The 22,375-nt window shown below is 56.0% G+C and overlaps 2 protein-coding genes across 2 annotated transcripts in view; both read left to right on the top strand.

Annotated features, from left to right (window-relative positions):
• The window catches only part of XPR1 (xenotropic and polytropic retrovirus receptor 1), a 112,564-nt gene extending 100,679 nt beyond the window's left edge, over positions 1–11,885 (top strand). The window contains exons 12-15 of the mRNA XM_032696156.1: positions 3,224–3,390; positions 3,646–3,785; positions 4,520–4,741; positions 6,387–11,885. Of these exons, the coding sequence (XP_032552047.1) occupies positions 3,224–3,390; positions 3,646–3,785; positions 4,520–4,741; positions 6,387–6,447 (590 nt within the window). The 3' untranslated portion in view covers positions 6,448–11,885. The remainder of the gene's footprint in view (positions 1–3,223; positions 3,391–3,645; positions 3,786–4,519; positions 4,742–6,386) is intronic.
• Positions 11,886–13,038: 1,153 nt separating this feature from the next.
• On the top strand, positions 13,039–22,306 carry KIAA1614 (KIAA1614 ortholog). The gene is given in 11 exon segments (XM_032696645.1): positions 13,039–13,110; positions 13,113–13,161; positions 14,816–15,451; positions 16,002–16,065; positions 17,194–17,343; positions 17,996–19,239; positions 19,314–19,446; positions 20,154–20,358; positions 20,851–20,963; positions 21,118–21,302; positions 21,625–22,306. Coding segments are annotated over 11 exon segments (3,045 nt in total). The 3' UTR covers positions 21,819–22,306.
• The last annotated feature ends 69 nt before the right edge of the window (positions 22,307–22,375 follow it).

Genomic DNA, 22,375 nt, shown 5'->3' with positions numbered 1-22,375 from the left:
CTTCTTGGAAAGGTAGAGATCTGCCAGGTGTCCAGAGCGCTTCTCTCATCCTGAGAGTTTCCCTCTCTCGTGGTTTTTGGTGTTTTCTAGCACATCATTAAACAAAGAAAAAACACAGGATGAAACAGTTCCTGCTTAAACAGACCCTGACATCATCATACATATGCAGAGCTCTGTATTGCTTCTGGAAAACTGGCAGTCCAGGAGTTGATGGAGCCTCTGGGCAGAATATGAATGCCTTGATTTTCTCTCCCCTGAGCAGCAGTGAAGAGGGCTGCTAGGACCAGCCAGCAGAGACCGAGCTATAATTGCTTGCCTGGAGCAGTAACATATTTCTGTACACCAGCTGAATACCAATGAGGACAGAAGGAAGGAAGGTATCAAACAGAACTGCAGGCAGGAGGAAAAGAATAAGTGATTAAAGTAAGGGACTTGGAGGCCAGGGCTGAAGACAATAGGCTGGTTCTGATTAGAGCATTTTACCAGGGAGTGATTTGGGGTTTTAATGAATTTTTTTCAGGAACTGAATGCATTGCAGAGTGGGTTGGTGAGAGAGCAAGCAGGAGCAGGGGGCCAGCAGCATGACAGCAGGTGCCACTGAAAAAGCTGGTGCAGGGATAGAAGCAGGGAGAGGGAGCTGAGACCGGGATAACCTAACTGAAAGCATGCACATCCTTTTGAGATTGGCAAGGTTAATGCCATAAAATTTCTCAACTGGGCCTTTTTCTTCCCAGTTCACCTTTCTGTAATTGCATGCAAGAACCTGTGCCATGTGCCCTGGGATGAACCTGCTTGAGGAGGGAGTTTGGACCAGGTGCCCCAGTGTGGTCCCTTCCAACCTGACCCATTCCATGATTTAGGTTTAAGCAGCAAGATCCTTTGAAATCCCCCCTTCCTATGTAATTGCCAACTTAGGATACAGTTTTGTTAGCCCCTTATGTAGTTTGAGATGATAGTCAGGGGCCAGACTGCAGAACTCCAAAGGAGCACCCAGCAGTGCCACTTCCCTGCTCTCCTCCCTGCACCTGCAGGGCATGGCTCGTGCCAGGGATGTGGCTGAAGGCGTGGTGATGGATGGGACTGGCTGCACTGCCTTCTCCATGGCTACTCCATGGGTGTGGAGTAAGACTCAGTTTATTTGAATTAAGGGGAAAAAAAAAAAAAAAACCAAATACAAAACAGCGTCATGTAACTAACCTTCAAGACTCAGATAATAGGAAGCATTGCAGCCTCTCAGGATGGTTTGGGGAATTTTAGGTGTTAAGAAAGCACATAGAACCCATTAACTGCCTTTGAATGATCCTTTAGGATCTGGTAGTGGGAACTAAACATGGAGATCTAATGAGCTAAAAATAATGCTGGAAAGAACAGGCTTAGTGTCTCTGAGTCACCGAATGTCAGCATCTGCCTTTTCTTCCCGAAATAATGTAGTGGAGGCTTTGGAGGAGCTGATGAGGGAGAACGAAACCTCATTGCTAAGCTCCAAAAACCTCACCTGTGTCCCCTTCTGTGGGCAGCTGCACTTTAGAAATAGCTGGGGGAGATGGTTTCCAGGCAGCAGCGTTAACGTACCTGGGCATCCGAGCCCGTGTTCCGCAGGACTTGTGCGCTGCTCCCGGTGACGTCATGGCTCTGCAGCGGGAGAGATGCGGCGCTGGACCTGTCCCTGGGCACAGCCGAGGATGGGGGGCACTGCCCAGAGGCTCCCAGCCTTGCCCAGAAGCAGGGGAGCTGGTCAAACCTGAGACCTGCAGCGATCCCGTGTCCTTTCTCCCCCGCCGATGAGAAGCTTCGGTGCAGAACAGGCTTTGCTGCATAAGCGCCGTTAATAGGTTTGCTTTAGGGGGTGTGTTTTGAGTGGAGAAGGAGTGTGTGTATTTGACCTATATCCTGCACATCATGTCCAGGAAGCCTGAAAGGCGTAATGGGAGGAACGTGCTCTTACACGATGCCTCTCATTTTCACCTCCATTAGTTTTATCGTATTACATTTGGATTGTAATTGTTAGAAACACAAAGGGAAGGGGAGGGCAAATTGTCCTGTTGCTCCCTCGGTGATCAGCGTCGGGGACTCTGTTGTTTTAAAGACACATGTATGGAAAACAGTGCTGTGTGGCATCGGGTTTGGACTGAAAACATTATGCCTTTTATGTGCTGTAAGTGTTATATGCTTTGTTAGAGAGAATAAGTGAATGGGCAATTGCCAAAGGAGGAGATTCCTGCTAGCAGTGAGATGCAAAGTGCCTCAGCCTTCCAAAGCATCATAATGTGTTTTATTTGTATGAATTTTATGAGTCATCTTTTCAAAAGCAAACAGAATTATCAGATCTGTTTTGTTTTTCCCCAGCCAACTGATGTAGGGAAATGCAGCTGAATTGAGAGCAGTGTAACCTTTTCAGGGGGGAATGGGAAACAACTTGGTTGGAAAAACATATCCGAGATGAGCAGATGGTGGGCTCACGGTCCCCTTGTTTCCAAAGAGGAGCCCTATATGGATATTTAAAAGTCAGAGCCGCCTCAGGATTTATACATACTTGTTAATGTGTTTCTGCCTCCTTGCTTATTTTCCCTTGCCACCACAACCTCCGAAATGGCTAATGGTAATTCCTGTACTGCCCATGCTCTTCTAGGCATTTAATGCACTAATTCACAGTTGTTTATCTTTATACAAACTCAAATCTTTTCTTACCAAACCCTCCTGACTGAGCATTGCCTCGTTGCTGTATCCCTTGTACAAGCCCGTGTCCTTTGCGAAATGTGGCCCTCAGCTTCCACCTGCTGTTCAGAGCCAGAATGGCAGCTCTGCCACAAGTCCAAAATCATGGAATATCCTGAGGTGGAAGAGACCCACAAGGATCATCGTGTCCAACTCCTGGCCCTGCACAGGACACCCCAAAAATCCCACCATGTGCCTGAGAGTGTTGTCCAAACACTCCCTGAGCTCTGGGAATCTTGGGGCCATGACCACTGCCCTGGGGAGCCTGTTCCAAATATTACTGTAAATTTCAATCCCAAGTGCAAAACGTTGAACGAGATGAAAGTGGAATTTAAATAACAATATAAAGCAGGTCCTGGTAAGGCTTTTAGTTTGGTTCAGATTAGCTGGTTGGGTTTTCCCAGAGTTTGGATAAAAGGGGTGTGATTTCCACTGCTCAGTTAGTAGCTGGTTTAAGAAGCAATCTGCTTTCAGTTCTACAGAAGTGTGTTGTTCTTCTCTTTTCCAGCTAAAAACCACAGTGACACCCAAGTGTTCTTCTACCTGTGGATTATCTTCTGTTTCATCAGCTCGTGCTATACACTCATTTGGGACCTGAAGATGGACTGGGGTCTCTTTGACAAAAATGCTGGTGAAAACACCTTTCTCCGAGAAGGGATTGTCTACCCACAGAAAGTGCGTATGCAGCCTGCTCTGACACTAGGAAAGGCTTTTAATATTTTAGCCAAACTTGCTGCGTTTAGAGAATGCTGCAGTTGACCACTGCATGCTACAGGCTGGGATTTTCCAGCAGTAGAGTTGATTTGTTTCAAACAGGTCATTTCTATTCACTTTGCTAAAGGTCAAGCAGCAAATTCCGTAGCTTCCCGAAGTGGTCTCTTCTGTGCAGAACGTGTCTGATGAGCTGTCCTGTTCCTGTCTTTTCCTCAGGCATACTACTACTGTGCCATTGTAGAAGACGTCATCCTGCGTTTTGCGTGGACCATCCAGATCTCCCTCACTTCCATGCAAATCTTTCCCTACGCTGGGGACATCATTTCTACTGTATTTGCCCCACTCGAGGTGTTCCGGTAAGGCTGCTGGACTCAACTCTTTATTTCTCCTTTGCATTTTTACTGTGTAACATGAGCGTGAGGGGAAAAAGTGCCTTGATCCTCGGGCGTGGACTACACGGTCCTTGAAACAGAAAACTGGGTCTAACAGGAATATTCAATCCACGCAGGGTGCTGAGTGAAGAAAGGTGTAGAGGGTTCTGCCACAGAGTGGGGCTGTGTCCTTCACGCTGTGCTTGCAGTTTATTCTGAACCTTGACATAATCTTGAGGGGTTAGTTTTTACCAAATTTCTCCTCAAAATTTCCAGCTGGAATTTCACTAGATTCCCAAGTATCCAATTTTTCGATCTCTGCTGCTTTTCCAAATGCTAATTTGGGTTCTGTGTCATCAATTTGGATCCTGCAGGGTTCCCAGGGCTCTTTACACACTTGTACTCTAGCTGGAAACCCAACCCCACATCTTCCTGAGAAGAACTTGAAGCTGGCCCTCACTCAGGTAGATGCTGGAGGGTTGTCTTTAGCTTTCCATGCTGTCCAGATTAGGGCTGTCATTGTTAGGACAAGGAATGATGGGAAGATGTTGTAGCAGGTGCTTCTGTTAGTCACTGGTTGTTTCTCCCTGCTCCCAGCCTATTCCCAGAGGCACTTTGATCCATGAGAAGAGTTAGTGGTATCCAGGTGCTTTGCCAAACACAGGAAATGCCTGTAAAAGTGGAACTCGGTCGACAATTTTCTCTTCTTCTCCATCCAGGCGGTTCGTGTGGAACTTCTTCCGTCTGGAAAACGAGCACCTGAACAACTGTGGTGAGTTCCGTGCCGTGAGGGACATCTCCGTGGCGCCGCTCAACGCCGACGACCTGACGCTCTTGGATCAGATGATGGACCAGGAGGACGGAGTTCGGAACCGCCGCAAGAACAAGCAGTGGAAGCGCAGCCTGAGCGTGTCCTTGCGCAGGCCTCGTCTGGCTTCACAGTAGGTTCTGCCTCTCTAGTGCTGCAAAATCACCTCTTGGCGTTGCTCTTTGTGCCTGGGGGCCACTTATGGACTGGGAATCAGGCAGAGATCTCAGCCAAAACAAGAAAGGTCCAATGAGTAAACAGATGTGCCTCTGCCAGGGAATTGATCCATCCTTTGCATATCTTGGGGTTCTGGTAAAGCACTGGAAAAGGGAGCTCCCTTTTTCCAAGATTCCCCTCTGTCAAAAATAGCCTGTAGGAGTTGCCAGAGATTACAAATGCAAAGCTGGAAGAGAGGTTCTCTCTTCTTCTTGGCTGACCGTTTTAGGGGTTAAAAAAAGAAGGGAGAGGGAATTTTTATAAAGGCAGATAGTGACAGGACAAGGGGCAATGGTTTTAAACAGACTGAGAGCAGATTTAGATTAGATATTAAGAAGAAATTCTTCCCTGTGAGGGTGGTGAAGTCCTGCCACAGGTTGCCCAGAGAAGCTGTGGCTGCCCCATCCCTGGAAGTGTCCAAGGCCAGGTTGGATGGAGCCTGAGCAACTGGATCTAGTGAGTGACATCTCTGCCTGTGGCAGGGGGGTTGGAGGGAGATGATCTTGAAGGTCTGTTTCCACCCAAACCATTCTGCAGTCCTATAAGATTCCAGTTATCCTTCAATTAACATTCACATGTGAGATTTCAGGCTCCTTCCTCTCTCAGACCTAAACCTCTACATTTTTTTCTTCCCACCCGTCATTCCTACACCCCAAATGCTTCCCCACCCCAGCCCCTGAACGTGTTGGCTGCTTGTCTTCCCTGCAGTGTCTATGCTCTGGAGCATCAGATGGTGCTCCAGAGTCCTGGTGTTGCTCCTGCCCCAGCTGCACAGCTGCAGAGCCCTGCCCTTTGGCCAGGGAACAAGCTGGGACTCCTGGGGAATGCTGAAGCACAGTGGGGCAGGAGTGTTGTGCAATCCCTGCAGCTCTGCATGGGAGGGGTTGGGAGGAGGAGGAGGCTGTGGCTGTCAGGAGAAGGGTGTGCTCTGGCCTGAGCCACAACCCTCAGGCTGTGCTTGGCTCATATCCGTGTTGACTTAAAGTACACAGATGGGACCAACACCAACAGCCTGCTAGAGATTGAAAAGCTTTATGCAGAAGGGATGTGGGCCAAAGCCTGGTCAGATTCCCTACAACCATTCCCGTTTACCCCTCTGACACACAGCAAATGGAGATGTGAGTGACGTATCCCAAAAGAACTTGCTGCTCCTTTGTGCAGCCCAGTGGCAGATCAAGCAGGATCTCTGCTGCAGGGGTTTGGTGGGGTTTTGTGGGGAGGGCTGGATGGATGTTCCACACCCAGCAGTGCCACGGTGTCCCTGGCCATTGGATGTCACAGCCTGGCAGGTGACACTGGCCGTGGGCACAGGGTGGCTGTCGTGGTCAGGCGTGGGCAGTGCCACAGGAGGACAATGCTGAGGCATTTTTATAAGGCTCTGCTATTCCCAGTGGGAGTGGGAGGGTGTGAAATAGTTCCAGTAGCTTGTTTATTCCCTCTCTGCGTAAGAAAGACTTTTTTTCCCCCATTTTCCCCCCAAGTGCACTGGGAGTTTACTGTCTGTGTGTCGTAACGGGGGATTTCTTCTCCCCAGTGAGAGTTTTCCGTTTGTTTTTTTCCAGGTCCAAGGCTTCTGACACGAAGGTATTGATAGAGGACCTAGCAAACGAAGTCAACACATGAGATGGCCACGTTCTCTTATTCCACATCCTTTGTTTTCTCGTTCTGTTCCCCTCTTCCCCAAGTAACCCGAATCTCTGGTACAGTTCCGGCTGAAAACAGGAGAAAACACTGAACACGTTTTCCGAGCTCTTCCAGACCAGATCCTATGGACTCCAACAAGCTCACTGTGTTTCGTTTCTTTTCTTCTGGGTTAATTTTAATGTTCTATTTTAAACAAACAAACAAAAAAAAAATAAAATATTTTACTTTGTTTTGCCAATAAAGAGGACAGTTCAGGAAAGAAGGATTGTTTACAGTCTCAACAAGGACATACAAACCTTATCTGGATAACGAAGCATCATAGGGACTCCCTCATGGGACAGTGCCGAGAGCACACTTGGTTTCTGCTTGGCCCGGTTTTGACTGGTTGAAACCGGACTTAAGTTTTTAAATCTGATTTTTTTTGTTGGTTTTTTTCTTTTTTTTTTTTGGATTTTTTTCCTTCATATCCAGCGCTGAGGCACTGGCTGCACTTGCAGGGAAAGTGCACTTAGAGCAGTATCTTCATTCATGAAGCTACTTTTTAATTTGATGTAACTTTTCTTATAATTTTTTTGGAAATACGATGTATCTGTTGCGTATAGTTTTCACATTATTTATGAAACTTAACAACCATATGAGAGTGACTTTGAGTCCTGTGCAATGAAGGTTGTAACGGTAAAACAAAGTGGGGAATGTAGATCTCCATCTCCAGGGTTGTGGGGTGATGCCCTCCAAATACCCCTCTCGTGAGACAACTTGCACCTGTGTGTACCTTCTCTCTCTTTCTTTCTTTTCAATTTTATTTTGAACCAAAGTTTCTCCTTCTGAAATTTTTTTTTTTTTAGTTGCTGCTACTGCATCTGGGCATGTCTCTTGTGCCAGTTCAAGGCCAGCTTTTCCATGCAGCTGTGTGACAGTAGTGCAGATGATCTTAAGATGGTCCTAAGGAAAGGAGAGTTGGTTCCCACCAACAGTGCAAAACGCTGGGCAAAAAAAGGCTTCAAAACTTCATCTTCCAGATCAAAAAGCACTTTTCAAAGCCTTAGTGATCCTTAGATGGCATGAGGGCATCCCAGTCTGAGCAGAGAGCTTTTTGGGTGTTCTGCAGCAGCTCAGCACAGCAAAGGGGACAAGGTGAGGAGGTGTGGGACAGGGAGGAGGAGGTTCAGCAGGCTGGGGTTTGGGAGTGGTGGAGTGTTTCAGGGAGCATGGAAAGGACTGTGGTGTTGCCCACCTGATGGGGAAGGTGAGATTGAAAAAGGCTCTTCCTGTGGCTTCTGGTTTGGCAAAAAGCTGCTGTTTGCTATCCCAGTGAGCTGCCCTGTGGCTCGGCTGTTGCTCCTACTCCTTGCCTCATCTTGTTATTCCAGCTGGAAAGGGGGATACTGTTGAGCAGACTTGGGTGAAGGACAGGTGTATTGCTGAGCAAATTATGTTGGAAGAGTGATGGGAATTTGATGGTCTCATTGGTCTCTCCTTCTGTAGGATGGGAAACACGGAGGCCCACAGAGTCCTGCTGTCCTTCCCCTGGCATACCGTGATCTCTGTGGGTCTGCAAGGGAGGAGTGAAACTCCTGGAGTAGGATCCTTGTGTTGATGCCTGTCTGCTGACCTGCCTCTGGTTTGGGTGATGGAATTGCAGGAGTCTCTGCTCAGTTGCTGTTTGGTGGTTGGTTTTTCTAATTAGCTGTTAGCGTGGCTTCTCCCACGGCCAGTACGTTGCGTTTCCTCCATTTGCCTGCTGTGCCTCTTGCCCAGAGGAACTGAAGAAGGAAACTTGGTTCTCTCCATTTAATTGGAAATAGATTAAAACTCAGTCGTGGTGCTCTCATCTCCCACTGTGTCAGGCTGCTCTGGTAGGAGGACAGCTGGACGAGCAGGAGTCATGCTGTCCCCCCTGCTCTCAGTGCCCAGGAGCCTGTTTTCTAGGTCTGTTGATTGTACTGAAACAGAGCATTCCTGTTTGTATTGAAGTGGAGTCTGAGATATAAAGCCCCTTAAATTATTTGGGGTTCCTAATTTACGTTGCAGCAGTTGGTGCTGTGTCCAAACCTCACGTAGGTGTTTCCAGTGATGGGGGAGGAGTGCAGCCATACCTGCCATGGGTATGGGGACATTAGGGGAGGGCAGCTGCACCAGGAGGGGGGCAATCCAAAATTATTTGGATTAATTAAAATCAAGTAACACCACTGGTGTTACTTAAGCAAGTGGGTTTTTGTACAAAGAAATGGAGCTTTAGTAGTAATTTGTCCTTTCAGAGGGGAGTTAAAAATACAGAGAGACACTGTGAACAATTTGGTCTAGTGGAAGGTGTCCCTGGCCAAGGCAGGGGGTTGGAGCTATATGGTCTTTAAGGGCCTTTCCAACCCAAACTGTTTCATGGTTCTGTGATTTGGAAGTGATGCCAGTCCCCTGGGAGCACTCTGCCTTCCTCAGCTGGGCTGGGGAGAGCAGGGCATGGCAGGGTGGCCTGTGTCCATCTGTCCGTCCTGCTGCTGCTCTGTCCGACCCTCTGCTTCCCAACCTGGTGGGGAGGGTCAGGGTGCAAGTGATTAAATTCTTACTCTGTAGTTTACCCAAATCCTTACAGGAAACAAGAATTCAGCCTGTCCATCTGCTCTGCTCTTTCCCTTCCCTTTTTTCTCTGTCTTTGCTGGCATGAGAAGTAAGGAAAAATAAAAAAGGGAGGTGGTGTGCTGCAGCTAGAAAACATTATCTCCTAAAATAAAACACCATCCCTTTTGGCAGTGAAGATGCTGTCTCGGGGGAAAGCAGCCTGAATTCCCAGAAGTGTGGCTTTTAAAGGCTCCTAGCTCCCAGCCCTCTGTCTGCCTGTTCCCTCCCTCCCAGAGATTTCCGAGAAGTCAGGTGTGCAGATTCCTCCTGAGAGCGAGCACTAAAGCTGGATGGCTCCGAGTCTACGAGAACATCTGGCCAATAAAGGGAGACCTAATGAAGCAAAGCAGATGGTGAGAGAAAATAGCCCCGTTGCTCCTTGGGAGAGCAGCAGGAATGAGGGGAGAGGGGCCATTCCCAGGGTGGCTTCGTTTCCTGAGCCAGGCTGTGGTAATGGGTGCTTGGAAACACTCCTGGAGGGAGAGCAGCAGGATGGCAGTCCAGAAGGATGGAGAGCAGAGTTAAAAGGATCTGAGGGAGTTTTATCCAGCACTTAGTTGTTGGGATACAGCTGGATGGGAAGTGGAAGCTGAGGCAGGTCTGTGCTGTGGCTTTTTTGTGTTGGGCTCTGCTTCACCTCACAATTCAGTGGCTTTCAGAGGTTGTGGTGGTGTGGAGCTGCTTTGGTCTGGTGAAACCTTTAGGATGGTCCAGTCTGAGGGGAGGAGATGCCCTCTGAGCTTGTTTCTCCATACTGATTCCCTGTCACTTTCCATCCTGCTACTTCTCCAGGGATTTTTGAATTGCAGGGGGTTAGGTGTTGCAGCATCCAGTTTATTTGCTGGCTGGGGTTCCCTGCATGGCTTTGGGATGGTGTCCCTGGGTTTGGACAGGGTGATGCCATGAGCCATGGGTGTGCTCCTGAGGGGGACAGTGGGGCAGGTTTGGGATCTGCAGACTCAGCAAGTAGGAGCAGGAGCTGTTCCATCAGCAGGAACTGATGCTGTCCCACCACATTGTACAAGAAATGTATTTGCAGTGCTCATGGCTGCAGCCTCTGTGTACCAGATAAGCTCCTACCTCTCGCATCCAGGCGCCTTCCCAAAGTCAGCTGGTGCTCATCCGATGCCTTTCCAAGCCCTCGTCATTCTGTTGGTGTCTTTACTGTTTGTCCAATGCCAATGAAAGGGGATGAAGGGCTGTAGCCTTTATCATGAACATCTTGGACTGGGGGAGATCTCTTGTGGAAATCTCAGCAGAGTTGGATGCTGCTGCTCCTACTTCCCTAAAAACTTCTCGTGCTGCTTGTTCTGCCTCCATGCCAGCACTCAGCCACTGCTGCAGTGTGGCAGACAGGGAGGGAAAGCTTGTTCCTGGTTCAGGAGGTAACAATCCCCGGGTATTTTACCTTCCATTGACGAAGGAGATGGTGTGAAGCCTTTGAACTTGGCCTGTGTTTTGCACCACCGTGTGGATTTGGCCTTGTCCTGCAGGGATGCTGCCGTGCACCGCTCACCGGGACATGGTGTGTGCTCCAGGCTTTGGGGATTGTGTCCCCAACGTTGGGCCATCACACTGGGATGTGTCCTGGGACTGGGACACGGCTTGGCTCCAGTTGGGAACACAAAAGCCACTTTGCTCACACACCACATCCTGGCTCCATGCCCTCCCTCCTCTCCTCCACCCTTCTGCTTTGCACTCGCAGGGGGAAGATGATCTTCTGCCTTAAGCATTTTTTTTTTTTAAATTTATATTTTTATTCCAGAAGGCGATCGGATTGTTTTGTCTCCTTGGAAAAGAGGGGCTGGGGCTCCTGGGGGAAGAGTGGAAAATCCCTACGGTACCTCTGCAGCAGTCACGGCTGGGCTCAGTGGCTGTCACCTCATCAACCCTTGCCTCCTTTACATGACACCATCCCAAATTCCGCGCCTTGGGGCGAGCTGTCACCTGCCACCACAGGGTTAAACAGGTGTGTCAGCATCCCTGGGGTTCTTTGGTCCCTGCTGCAGCATCCAGGCTGCAGGGAAAGGGGAGGAAAGGGACAGCAACGTGGAGTGTACCCAGATGCTGATGCCCCAGTCCTGTTCCTGGTGGGAGTCGGAGCCCGCTGTGGCCCTGGCACAGCTGTGCCACGGTGGGCAAGAGGCACTGACCCTGCCTGACGCTCCCTCAAGCTCTAGAAACCAAATTGCAAACTCTTCACTCCAGAGGAGAAATTCGGCATCCTGGTAGAACTTGTGATGACCTCTCCATCCCGTAGGTCCTCCTGGCGAAGGATCGGCGTTTGGAAGGGGCCCGGGGTGGAACGCCACAGTTCCCCCTGGGTCCCACTGCCGCCTTCCCCTCCCCCTCCCCGCTGTGTTGGTCTAAATGATCTTTCTATGAAGCCCTGTAGATGTCAAAAGTAATTATGGAGTGTGATTAGTCCTCTGTGGGTGCTTTCTTTCTTCCCTCCTCCTTTCTCTTTTGCTATCCCCTTCTCCACTCTTCTTTTTTGGCTCAGTGGAAAAGGTGAGGACAAAGAATTGCCGCTTGCTTGGACTCATGATGTATCTGTGACTGCGCTATTAGCTGTCTCCTCCTTCCTCCCCCAAATGGATATAATTTTTGAAGTGTGGAATTCCCTTCTTGATAAGTAGGTTTAAAAAAAAAAAAAATACTGCACAATGTGATACTGTTTCATAGTTTCTAGGTGGTTGTATAAAGCAAAGTTACTGTGATTGTGTTTTTTCAAAGGAAAAAGTGATTGGTTACGAAATCTGTCCTTTTTTCATTATTACAAGCTCTTTGTTTTCCAATGATCTGATGGCTCTTTTGTCCCTGCTCTGTGTGTGTGTCTTCCCACCCCTGTGCTGCATCCACCCATGGAGCGTTGGCTCCCACTGCTCCGTGGCAACGCTGCTCTTGTGCCTTTGGGAGCTGTGGGATGTTACTGGTGGCTGGAAGTGGGGAACATCCATGTCCTGGGAGGAGGTGGAGGTGTTTAGAGGAAAGAGATGTCTGAGGAGGGGTTGGAGGTGGGCAGGAGGGGCTCACAGGAAGGTGCCCAGGGCTCAATTGCAACGCGCCAGGGGCTGATGCTGGAGGAAACCTCCTGCCCAGACTTTGCTGCGCCAGACAAAGGCTCCTGGTCCTTCTGGAAGCCTTTGCTTGCCTTTCTCCAGCTTGTCTCCAACCCAAGATGTTTTCCTGCCAGCACGGTGGGTGACCAGAGGCTGAGCAGCTCAGCCCTGGGTTGTCTGGGGTCTCTGCTCTTCATTTTGCTCCTTAAATCTCTTCATCGTCTCTTGCAATCAATCTTCCTCCAGAAGAGAGCCCAGTGCCTTGAAATCACTCTAAGCCTGTTGCTGCTCTCACCAGCCGCTTCCCAGAGATTTAATCCCGGCTGCAGCTCTCTCCTGGCACTGCCTGGCTGGCGGCAAGAGCCTGGCTGGTGACAGGAGTTTGCCTGCTCTTGCTTTGGCACCTCAGCGGGAGGTTGGTTTGTCCCCAGCTGGATGGGGACAACTCCCAGACGTGTTTCACCTCCTCAGCCCGGGCAGAAGAGCTGAGATCCCTTTCTGGAATGGTGTGGAGGTAAGGATGGGTCCTGGCATCACAGGGGAGGTTGGACCCCAGCACTGGGGTGCAGAGTGAGGACAGTCTCTGTCCCTTGGGCTCTTCCACACAAAACTGTCAGACGGCCCCTCCTGCCTGGGAGCAGCCGAGGGAAGACGCTTGGTCTGTCCCCCGTGGAGCAAGGAGTCATCCCGGCTGTCACCCCCCCAGGGAAAGGAAGCCCTTGCTCTCACGTTTGGCCACGATGGAGAGCTACAGGGCCACCGGGGTGGCTGGGGACGTTTTAAGAAGATAAGAGTGATTTCTTGCTGCTCGTGCTGGCAGGGGCCGGCGCGGCCAGAGCCAGGAGGATTAAAACAATTTCATAATCCTGGTGATTTCCTTTTGATCGGGATTATGAAACCAATCACGAATATCAGAAGCCACAGCTTAAAGCAGCAGCCGGAGCGGGGCCGGGATGCCCATGGCCCCCACAGCGCCCCTCCTGCCCCCCAGGGACGGCAGGTCTGGCACCTCCAGGTAAGCACTGCCCACCCGGGACCCTCGTCCCGACTGGCGGGGTCTCAGAGGGGGCATGGGGGGGTTTGGGGCGTGGGGAGCGGGTGTGTGTCACATGCTGGATCTAGGGGTGATGATATGTGGATGCACCGAGCTCGGCTCCCACTATGCTCCCGCCTGGAGAGGCTCGGCTGGCCCTGGGGCCAGGCAGGATTTGGCCTCCAGGAAAGCAGGCATGTTTAGCACAGCTGCAAACGTGTGATGCTCACAGGAGGGTGCCGGCAGCCGGCAGGCTTTCCTGTTGGAGAGGGTTGTTGAAGAAAACACCCCCGCCCCGCGGGACCACCCTCCCCATCTTTTTAGAGCCTCGGGAAGCCCCAGCCACCAGTGCGGGACAGACAGACCCCTTGGCACCCAGCGCCCGGGGAGGTGGGCTGGGTTTGCTCCCGCCGCCTCCCCAGCCCGCAGCCCAGACAAAGGACATTCCTGAGAGCGGGCCAAGGCAGCTGGGATCCCTCCGTCACGGGGTGTTGGATTCCCCTCCTGTGGGGGCCCCTCGGTGGCAACGCGGGGTGTTGGGTCGCCCCTTCTGTCCCCGACGTGTCGCGTGGCCGCGGTGGCATCGCCCTTCGGGGCCACCCGGCCGCCGGAGCGGGGACGGGCCGGGTTTGGCCGAGTGCCCCGGCTCCTCTCCCCCCATGTCCCGCAGAGGAGGAGGAGGAGGAGGAGGCGGCCGGGGCGGGAGGCAGGGCCAGCCACGGCCCCACAGCCCAGCCAAGCGGCTGAGCTCAGGCTCGGCTGGAGGGGCCGGGATTTGCTGGTTTGTCCTTGTTTTTTTTTTTTTAATTTCTTTTTTTTTCCCTCCCCTGCTTCCTTCCCTTCTTCCGCTTTCTTCTCCCTCTTCCCAGCCCACTCCCGATGCTGCTCCGGGGGTAAGGAACAGCCCTCGCCTCCCGCCCGCGACCCCGTCCCACTCAGCACGGGGCTGCGGGGAGCCGGGGGGTGATGGGGCCCGGGGGGTGTCATGGGGATGCTCCTTTAGTCCTGGCCGCGGGGGAGGCTCCTCCAGGGGTTCCAGTGAGAACAGGATGCTCCCAGCGGGGCGCAGGAGGGCATTGGCACCTGGGTGCCACCGGGACCACGAGGCCGGCGCAGGACCAGTGCCACGTGTGACCCCGGGGGCCGGGGCGGAGCAGAGGGTGGCGTCTGTCTGGCGGCACCTTCGGCGAGTTGTAGCCGGGAGGGATTTCTGTTCTGGGGAGTTTTGGGGCCCCTGTTTGTCTCAGAAAGTACCGGTTCCCTCCGGGGCATCTTGCTGGGTGCCCCAGGGCGCCTGAAGCAGCGTGGGCGGGCACCCGGACTGCAGCTCAGCCTTTGGGCACCTGCTTCGGGGAACCACCGCTCCCCATTGCTCCCCCGCTGCTCCCCCGTTCCCCCCCGCTCCCCAGCGATGCCGGCACGGTGTCAGTGTTCTGGGTGGGTGGCTGTGCCACCTCCCTATCCCCCTCCTCCCCGAGCACACTCTGGTGCCATTGCACGCGTTTTCCCCCCAGCACGGGTATCCCCATCTCTGCAGAGCCTGGGGCAGGCGGGTGATGCCCTTTGTGGAGGCACAGGCGGGCGAGGGCGGTGTGGGCGTCACCCACCCACCCTCCCCTGGCTTTTCTCCCTGCAGGACTCATGGAGGGGAGCTCTCCCGCTGAGGCACGGCGTGTGCCGCGGCCCCCCAGGCAGCACAGCCAGAGTGGCAGCCGGACCCCTGCCCCGCTGGAGTGCCCTGAGGCCGCCCATGGTCTCCACAGCGTCCTGGAAAGCAAGGTGAAGGCGCTGAAGGAGAAGCGGGGGGGAGGCCGGCCGGGGACCCCCGCAGCCACCCCCGAGCGCTCCTCGCCCAAGAAACCCCGGCCCCGGCGGGGGAAGCCGGGGGTGGATGTGGCAGCGGTGGAGCCGCGGGCTCAGCTCCGAACCTACCTGACGGATGGGCTGCTGGATGGTGGGGAGCCTGTGGATGGCAGCCCCCCGGCCCCGGCCCCCCGCCCTGGCACCCCGGGGCTCTGGCGGGTGCCGGCACACAGGGCAGATGTGCTGGGAGGCACCGAGCTCCTGCAGGACAAGGGCAGCAGGTCCCAGCGCTCTGCCTCCCTCCATGAGAGACACTCCCGGGATGAAGAGGCACAAACCCCGCCGTGGGACCGGGGGGGTCCCTCTGTGTCCCCCCCTGCAGCGGAGGGCTGGGAGAGGCTCTCGTTGTCCGAGCGGGTGGAGAGGAACCGGCGGCTGCTGCAGGAGGTGCTTGGCCTTGCTGCTCCTGGTGTGTATTTTGGGAGGGTGGCAGCTGTTTCAGGAGAACTGCAGGGTGTGGGAGGGAAAGGCTTTGGGGCGAAATGGGGTCCTCATTGGCATCCTCCAGCCTCCCGTGGTGTGAGTGCAACTCCTTGTTCCTTCACATTCTGGGGCTGCCCCATCCCCTTTCTTGGGGATGTAGGAGATACCAATAAGATGTTCTGGGTGCTGCCAGTCCCTTTTTGGTGAAGAATTTCACTGCTAAGAGCAAGAAACCCACCTTTTGGAGCCCTCTGTGGGCATCACTGTCCCTTTGGAAGCTGCCACCAGAAAAGGGAATTAATTTCTCCTATGACAGCATCTGCCCCAATGACCCCATGGTCCCCCCCAACAGTCCCCACCCAATGCCATGTGCTGTTACCCCATATCCTGCTCTTCTGGGGTCTCCCAGAGCCAAGCATCTGGGAGAGCCCTGCAGAGGGTGTTGAGATGGGATAAGCGAGGGGTGCTGTCAAGGGGGGCCAGGGTGGGGGCCGCCGTCCAGCCAGGCTGATGCCTTTCTCTCTCTTGCATTTCAGAGATGCCGGCGAGTGACGGCGACTGGGACTCGGGGGTCTCACTGCAGGACGCTGAGGGCTGCAGGTAGGTCAGTCCCAGCATGGCAGAGATGGAGGTTTCCCTCTTTCCCTCTTGTGTTTTAAACACATCCCATGAAGCAGCTCTGGGGAAGGGCTGTGGGGCAGCCCCCCAGCGTGGCAGCTGGTGGAGGAGTGTGGCCGGGCTCCAGCGCTGCTTTGGTGCAAGCTGGGGCAGGAGTTGGGTATCCACGAGGTGTCTGAGCACAGGGGACCCCACTCAGGACCCTTGGGCGGGAAGGGAGCTGGGGAAGATGATGGGACAGAAATTTGCTCCAGGTGCTTAAGAAGATTGAGGCAGGCAGGCATGTGTAATCTTGTTGGACTAATGGTAAACCTTTGAGGTATGGACTAAAAATAAGGAGGTGGGATGGGCAGGTGAGCTGGGCAGCAGCGTGAGGGGCTGGGGGCTGCACAGGGGAAGACAGTGAGTGGGGAGAGGCCCCCAGGATGGTGGTTCTATTCCTCTCAGGTGGCTGGATCAATGATGGGGGAGTGCGAGGCAGAGCCAGGGATGCTGCACCTCCTGTGAGTAGGGGCAGCCTGGACCCCCCATGGTGCTGCACAGACAGGCCAGCGTGCGCCCACCCTCCTGCCCTGAAGAGGTTAAGGCCAGGCTTCCCAAAGCAACTGCCTGAGCTGATTATTTTAATCAGGAGGATTAGGGCCATGGCCAACCGGGAAGGCAGTGCTGGAGCAGGGAAAGCTGATAGTTCCCCCACCCTGCAGCTGGCAGGACTGAGAGTGCAGGGGAAGACCCCCTGCAAGGAAGGGAAGGCAGCTGGGTCAGGGGGTCATCCCAAACTTACCTGTCTCCCCATCGCCGTGGGATTTACAGTGGTGGGGATGGGAAGCAGTGCCTGCCTCAGTTTCCCTGTCCATCTCTGGGATGCCCATGGCATAAAGTGCTGCCCATGCCCGAGCTGTGGGTGCTGAGCCTCCCCCCAAGGCATCACCTGTCACTGGGGGGGGAAAAGGGCACCCGCCAGGGCGTCCCCCAGCGCGGCTGCCAGCCCGCCCACGAATGGCGGCCGAGCCCCTTTTTCCCTGGGCAGAGCAGCCTCGTCGTCACTGTTAAACCACGTCTAATCCCTGTTATTTTTTCCTAATCCCCCTCCCCGCTGCGGGGCCGCAGGGCCTTTGTCCCTGGGCAGGAGCTCGAGCTGAGCCCGCGGCACGAGCAGGCCAAGCAGCTGCTGCAGCGCGCCCGCATGAAGGCTCGGACGAACCCCCTGCGTGCCAGCCACGACATCCTCCTCCTCCCCACCGCCCTCCCGCACCCCAGGTCAGTGCCACCACCCTGCCCGCCCCTCCCCTGCCTCCTCCACGGTGTTCCCAGGGCTGCAGCTGGGTTTGGGACACACACAGAGATGCAGTTGCCTGTGTGGAGTGCACTCATATATGTGCAGGCACGCGTGTGGAGCCGGGGTCTGACCCACTGGGTGCTCGGTGCAGCCTCTTACCCTGGATGCAGGAGCATCCCCTGCCTGACCTCTTTGCAGCACAATATTTGGGGTGTGTTTAATTAAATGGTGTTTTATGGTCACACGGAGGCATTAATGGCAGGAGGATGGCGTCTCACAGCTGATGGGACGTGTTTTCCCGGGGCAGACTCGCTGCTGGAGGCTGAACCAAAGCGGCATCTCACCGTGTGTGCTGGGTCATGTGCAATGTGGTGTTCCTGGAATGATTAACCACACAGCTTGGGGCAGGGGAAGGGTGATGGAGGTTGGGCTGTGACAGCGGGATAGTGCCGCAGCCTCTCCAGATTCCAGCTTTAGGCTGGAGCAGGGCTGTGCACAGCCAGGGAGCAGCGAGTGAACTTTCCTCCTTGCCCCATCGTCTGCGCCGGGTTTTCCCCCTCCCGCCCTGCTTTCCCAAGGGAGCCGGGCAGCCCTTGCAGCTTGCCCGTGTCCGTCTGTCTGTCCCCACGGCAGGGAGCCCAGCGGGAGGCCGAGCGTGGCCCCGCGGGACGGCGGGAGCCTGAGCGACTCGTCCAGCGGGGAGTCGAGCTGCGGGCGGCCGCGGCGGCCGCGGGGACCGTCCCCATCCCGCGTCCGCTTCGAGGACGAATCGGCCCGCGACGCCGAGGTGCGGTACCTGGAGCGGCTGCAGCTGCGGCACCGGCGGGCGCTGGGCTCGGCGCTCTCCTCTCCGGAGCCAGCCGGCAGCAGGCAGCCGGGGGACGGGGCTGGCCAGCCCAGAGCCCGGAGCGGCGACCTCGCGGCCGGGGGCAAGTGCAGCGCCTGCGGCTCCTTCCTCGGTGCTGCCGCCGGCCGGGGCACGGACGCACAAGCTGCCACCGATGCAGCCCAAAGCAGCCCTGCGGCACAAAGAAGCATCCCGGGGGACAGCAGGGGGCCGAGCGCTGCCCAGACAGAGCCCAAAATCAGGCCCCTGGGCCCCGGAGGGTCCCCGCTGTGGATCCTCCCCTCCCGGCAGCGCATCCACACCGAGAAGATCAAGGAGACGTACATTGGGGACGTCACCTACATCGACGAGGTGGACTCGGCCCTGGAGAGCACCGACACCTCTGACGGCTGCCGGACGGACAGTGAGGAGGCAGGACCCCGCAGCCCCCACCTGCGGGGGCACCGGGACCCCCGGACTCGCGGGCACAGAGCCCCCCGTGCCACCCCACCGCCGGAGATGAGGGCCAGGAAGGGGATCTGTGTGGCCAGTGGTGGCACCCCTGCAGAGGACGGGGGGACCTCAGGTGGTGCCAAAAACCAAACAGGGGCTGTTTGCCCCCCGCCGCCGAGGAGAGCCAGCAGCCGGGAGGATGGGGAACCACATCGGTATCTGGGGGGCAGCAAGGGGGTGGGGAGCACCACTCATCCCCCACAGCAGCCCAGTGAGCCCCTGGACCCTTCCTCTCAGCTGAGGACCAGCACCCCCATTTCAGGCACCCACCTCCCTGCTCCCCCCCCCACCAAGAAGGCCTGCTCCCAGGTGCCTTGCAGGAAAACCCTCTTCTCCAGTGGCATCTGCCATGCATTGAGCCAAGGATCCCAAGGCCCAGAGCTGAATGCTGGCAGCGCTGCCTCCCCCCAGCCTGGGGGCACAGAGGGGCGGAGAAGTCCCTGCAGCCCCAGATGGCTCCCGGGGAGCCCCCTCCGTGCCTTGTCCACCAACAACTGCAACAACACCCACGGGCAGGATGCCCCGGGGGCGGGCAGAGGTAAGAGACCCGTGCAGGGGGTGCTGGGGGGTCCCCAACAAAGCCGGCACGTGACTGTCTCGCTGTGGTTACAGGGGCAGTGTCACACCCCACCGCAGGCCCTGCCACGCCCGTGCCCCAGGAGGCTGCTCGTCCTCCCGGGGAAGGTGCTGGGACACCTGGAGCACAGCAGCAGCAGCAGCAGTCGGCTGGGAGCGCAGCACATGGGTGAGTGTGAGGGGCCATGGTGTTCTGCACCGTGCAGCCCCAAGCACCCGTCCTGGGCATTGCAGGATGCCACCAGGCTGAGCCCCCTGAGGCTTCCCGGGGGGACTCGACCCTTCAGTCTCCAAAACCTCCCAGAAACCACAAAATGGGGGTGACAGTGTGCCCGTGTATGGGTGTGGGTTTGGGAGTGTGTTAGTGTGGGTTTGGGGGAGCTGCATTTTTGCTCCACATCTGGTTCTGCCAAGAGTGTTACAGCAAATGTGATGGAAGTGTTTTGTTCAGCGTCACGTTTTCCCCTTTGGGGAAAATCAGCTGCCTTGGGGCTCCCCAAGAATGATCCCACTGCCCTGTGCCTGGCACTGTGTGTCTCAGCCTGGCAGGAGGGTTTGGAGGCAGTGCTGGGTCCTTTGAGCCCCTTGGCAGGATGTGATCCCTTGGGCCAGAGAACAGGGGAGGTCTGAGAGATGTTAAACCCCTGAAATTATGGGGAAAACAGGGAGGGATTGCTTCAGATGGTGACAAACTTGTGCATGCTGGGTCACTGCTGTGGGGAGGCGGCTGCACCCTGATCTCATAGTGCACCTCAATTTTGGCTCTCAAGGCTGCAGAGGCCAGTGCAGGATGTGCCCCCAGCCCTAAGGCAGCTGCCAGTCCTGCTGCCCCCCAGACAGACGCACGGTGGGTGACCATCATCCCTCTCCACCCAGGGAGCCGGGGCGGCCAGCGAGCCGCAAGGGCAGCAGCGCTTCAGCATCGGGGCTGAAGAAGCTCCTGTGCAGCCTGAGCCAGAGCACCAAGGAGCGCCTGGGCCGCTTCCGCTGCTACAGCATGGAGCAGCTCCCGGCCCCCGGCAGCTCCCCCTCGGGGGGCCCTGGCATGAAGAAGTCGCCCTCCCTGCAGTCCCTGCAGCTGGTGAGCTTGGACATCACCCCACGCGGGGTGTGTCCGTGGGGAGGCGGGCATCCCGCAAGAGAAGGGGTGCTAGGCAGGGGTGGAGCATTCCTGGGTATGGTGGTCCTGGTGGGGTGTGGAGGCATGTGCCACCCCAAACCTGCTGGGTTTGAAAAGCTGGGAGCCAACAGGGGAGTGGAAGGGGGAAGGAGGAATTGCGGGGGACTGTTTTGGGGTGGGGAATCAGGAGTAATTTGTTTTGCGGTTGTGGGTCATGTGTCCCAGCCAGGTGAGCAGGAAGGTGCCTCCCTGGGAAATGCTGCTCCTTAGGTGGGTATCCTGGCCCAGGCTGGGGACACTGGCTCCTCCCTCCTCAGCAGTGGGTTAGGGAGTGCTCCAAGGGGGTGGGATGCCCCAATGCCCCCTGCTCCTTCAGCACACCGGTGGGTGAAGCGCTGCAGTGCTGCACAGTGAGTGTGACTGTCCTCATCTCAGCCAGGTGCTTTTCCCCAGGTGTCACCCTTCTGCCAGCCCCAAAAAGCCTCCTCTATCCAGAGCCTGCATCCCCTCCTGGGCAAGGCACCCCGTGCCAGTGCCTACCTCCTGCCCCAGACCACGGCCGACAGGTAGGATGGGGCCCAGCACATCCCCACTGTGCCCAGGAAGGCTTTTCCTGGGTGCTGAGCCACATGTGTTGGCTCAGTGCAACTGGGGGCCCCATCCCCTGGTCCCCAGAAGCTTCCTGTGTCCCCACTCACCCCATCTCCCCTCTCCCCGCAGGAAGGGGGGCTCGGGGCCGCGGCGCTCACTGAGTGTGGAGGACATCGGGGCACCCGGCCGGCTGCGGGCGGTGGGACGCGTGGTGGAGGTGTTCCCTGATGGCACCAGCCAGCTGGAACTGCAGCGACCCCCCAACGGCGCCTTTGGGTTCTCCGTCACCTCCGGGCACGGCCGGCCTGACACAGGTACAGAGGGATCATCCCAAAGCTTTGGCACTGCACACACGGTCCCTCCATGGTGGCTCTCGTCCCCCCCCCAGGAGGGAGCTTGGGGATGGGTGGAGGGGGCTGCTTCATCCCCGCTGAGCCCCAGAGGAGTGGCAGTGGATGGGGGGATGCTGCCACGTGTGGCTTCAGCCACGCACAATCCCGTGTCCATCAGTCCATGGCTTGGGACACGCAGCCTGTCCCAAAGGCCGTTTATCGTGAGTCAGTTACTGTGCAGCCCCTGGGCACCCAGGCTGTGGGGGGCAGAGTGGGGTCTCACCCGCCCCGTCCCTCTCCACAGGCGTGTACGTGCAGGAGATGGCGGATGCCGGCACGGCCAAGCTGTACGCGGGGCTCCTGGGCGTGGGGGACGAGATCCTGCAGGTCAACGGCGCGGCCGTGTCGGGGCTGGGGCTGCCCCGCATCCGTGAGCTGCTGCTCCAGGCGGACACCCTGTCCCTCCGCGTGCTCCGGCACCGCCCGCCACCACGGTAGCCCTGGCACGGCTCCTGCAAAGCTCAGCGTGAGGAGAATGAAATCCCAACCATGTCCCAGGATGCTGCAGGATGGCACAGCGTGGACCAAGCTGCCTCGTGGCACCAGGACCTGCCCTGCTCCGGTGCAGTACTCGGCTCACCACTGCAGTGGGGGCAGGTGGCTTTCCCAGCTCCCCCCTGGAGACAGACTGGGATCAAGGACCCCCAGACAGTATCCAGTGTCTCCAGAAGCTGCCCCAAGTGTGGGGACAGGGAACAGCCCAGCCCTGACAGAGCCAGGCAGGTCTGTTCTTCTGGGCACTGGGGTGACCAGTGTGGGGACGCCCCATCTCTGTGACCCCAGGAGACAGGGGGCTCCTTGCCAGTGCTGCCAACCTGCACCCACAGGCTGGTGAGGTTCTTTTAAATTATTTTAAACTGAAACCCAAAAATATATCTCTGGAATAACGAAATACTGCCTTTGGCTTGCGGCTGGCATGGAGGGGCTGGGGTTCTGCTTGCTGGCATGGGCCGGGGGTGGGTGCCTGTTTTCCCATGGCACTGCTGGGGGTGGGG

This window comes from Chiroxiphia lanceolata, chromosome 9 (genome assembly GCF_009829145.1).
Source record: "Chiroxiphia lanceolata isolate bChiLan1 chromosome 9, bChiLan1.pri, whole genome shotgun sequence".
In the NCBI taxonomy this organism is placed as follows: Eukaryota; Metazoa; Chordata; class Aves; order Passeriformes; family Pipridae; genus Chiroxiphia; species Chiroxiphia lanceolata.
The sequence above is the reverse complement of the archived record's forward strand: the minus strand, read 5'-3'. Positions and strand labels throughout refer to the sequence as shown.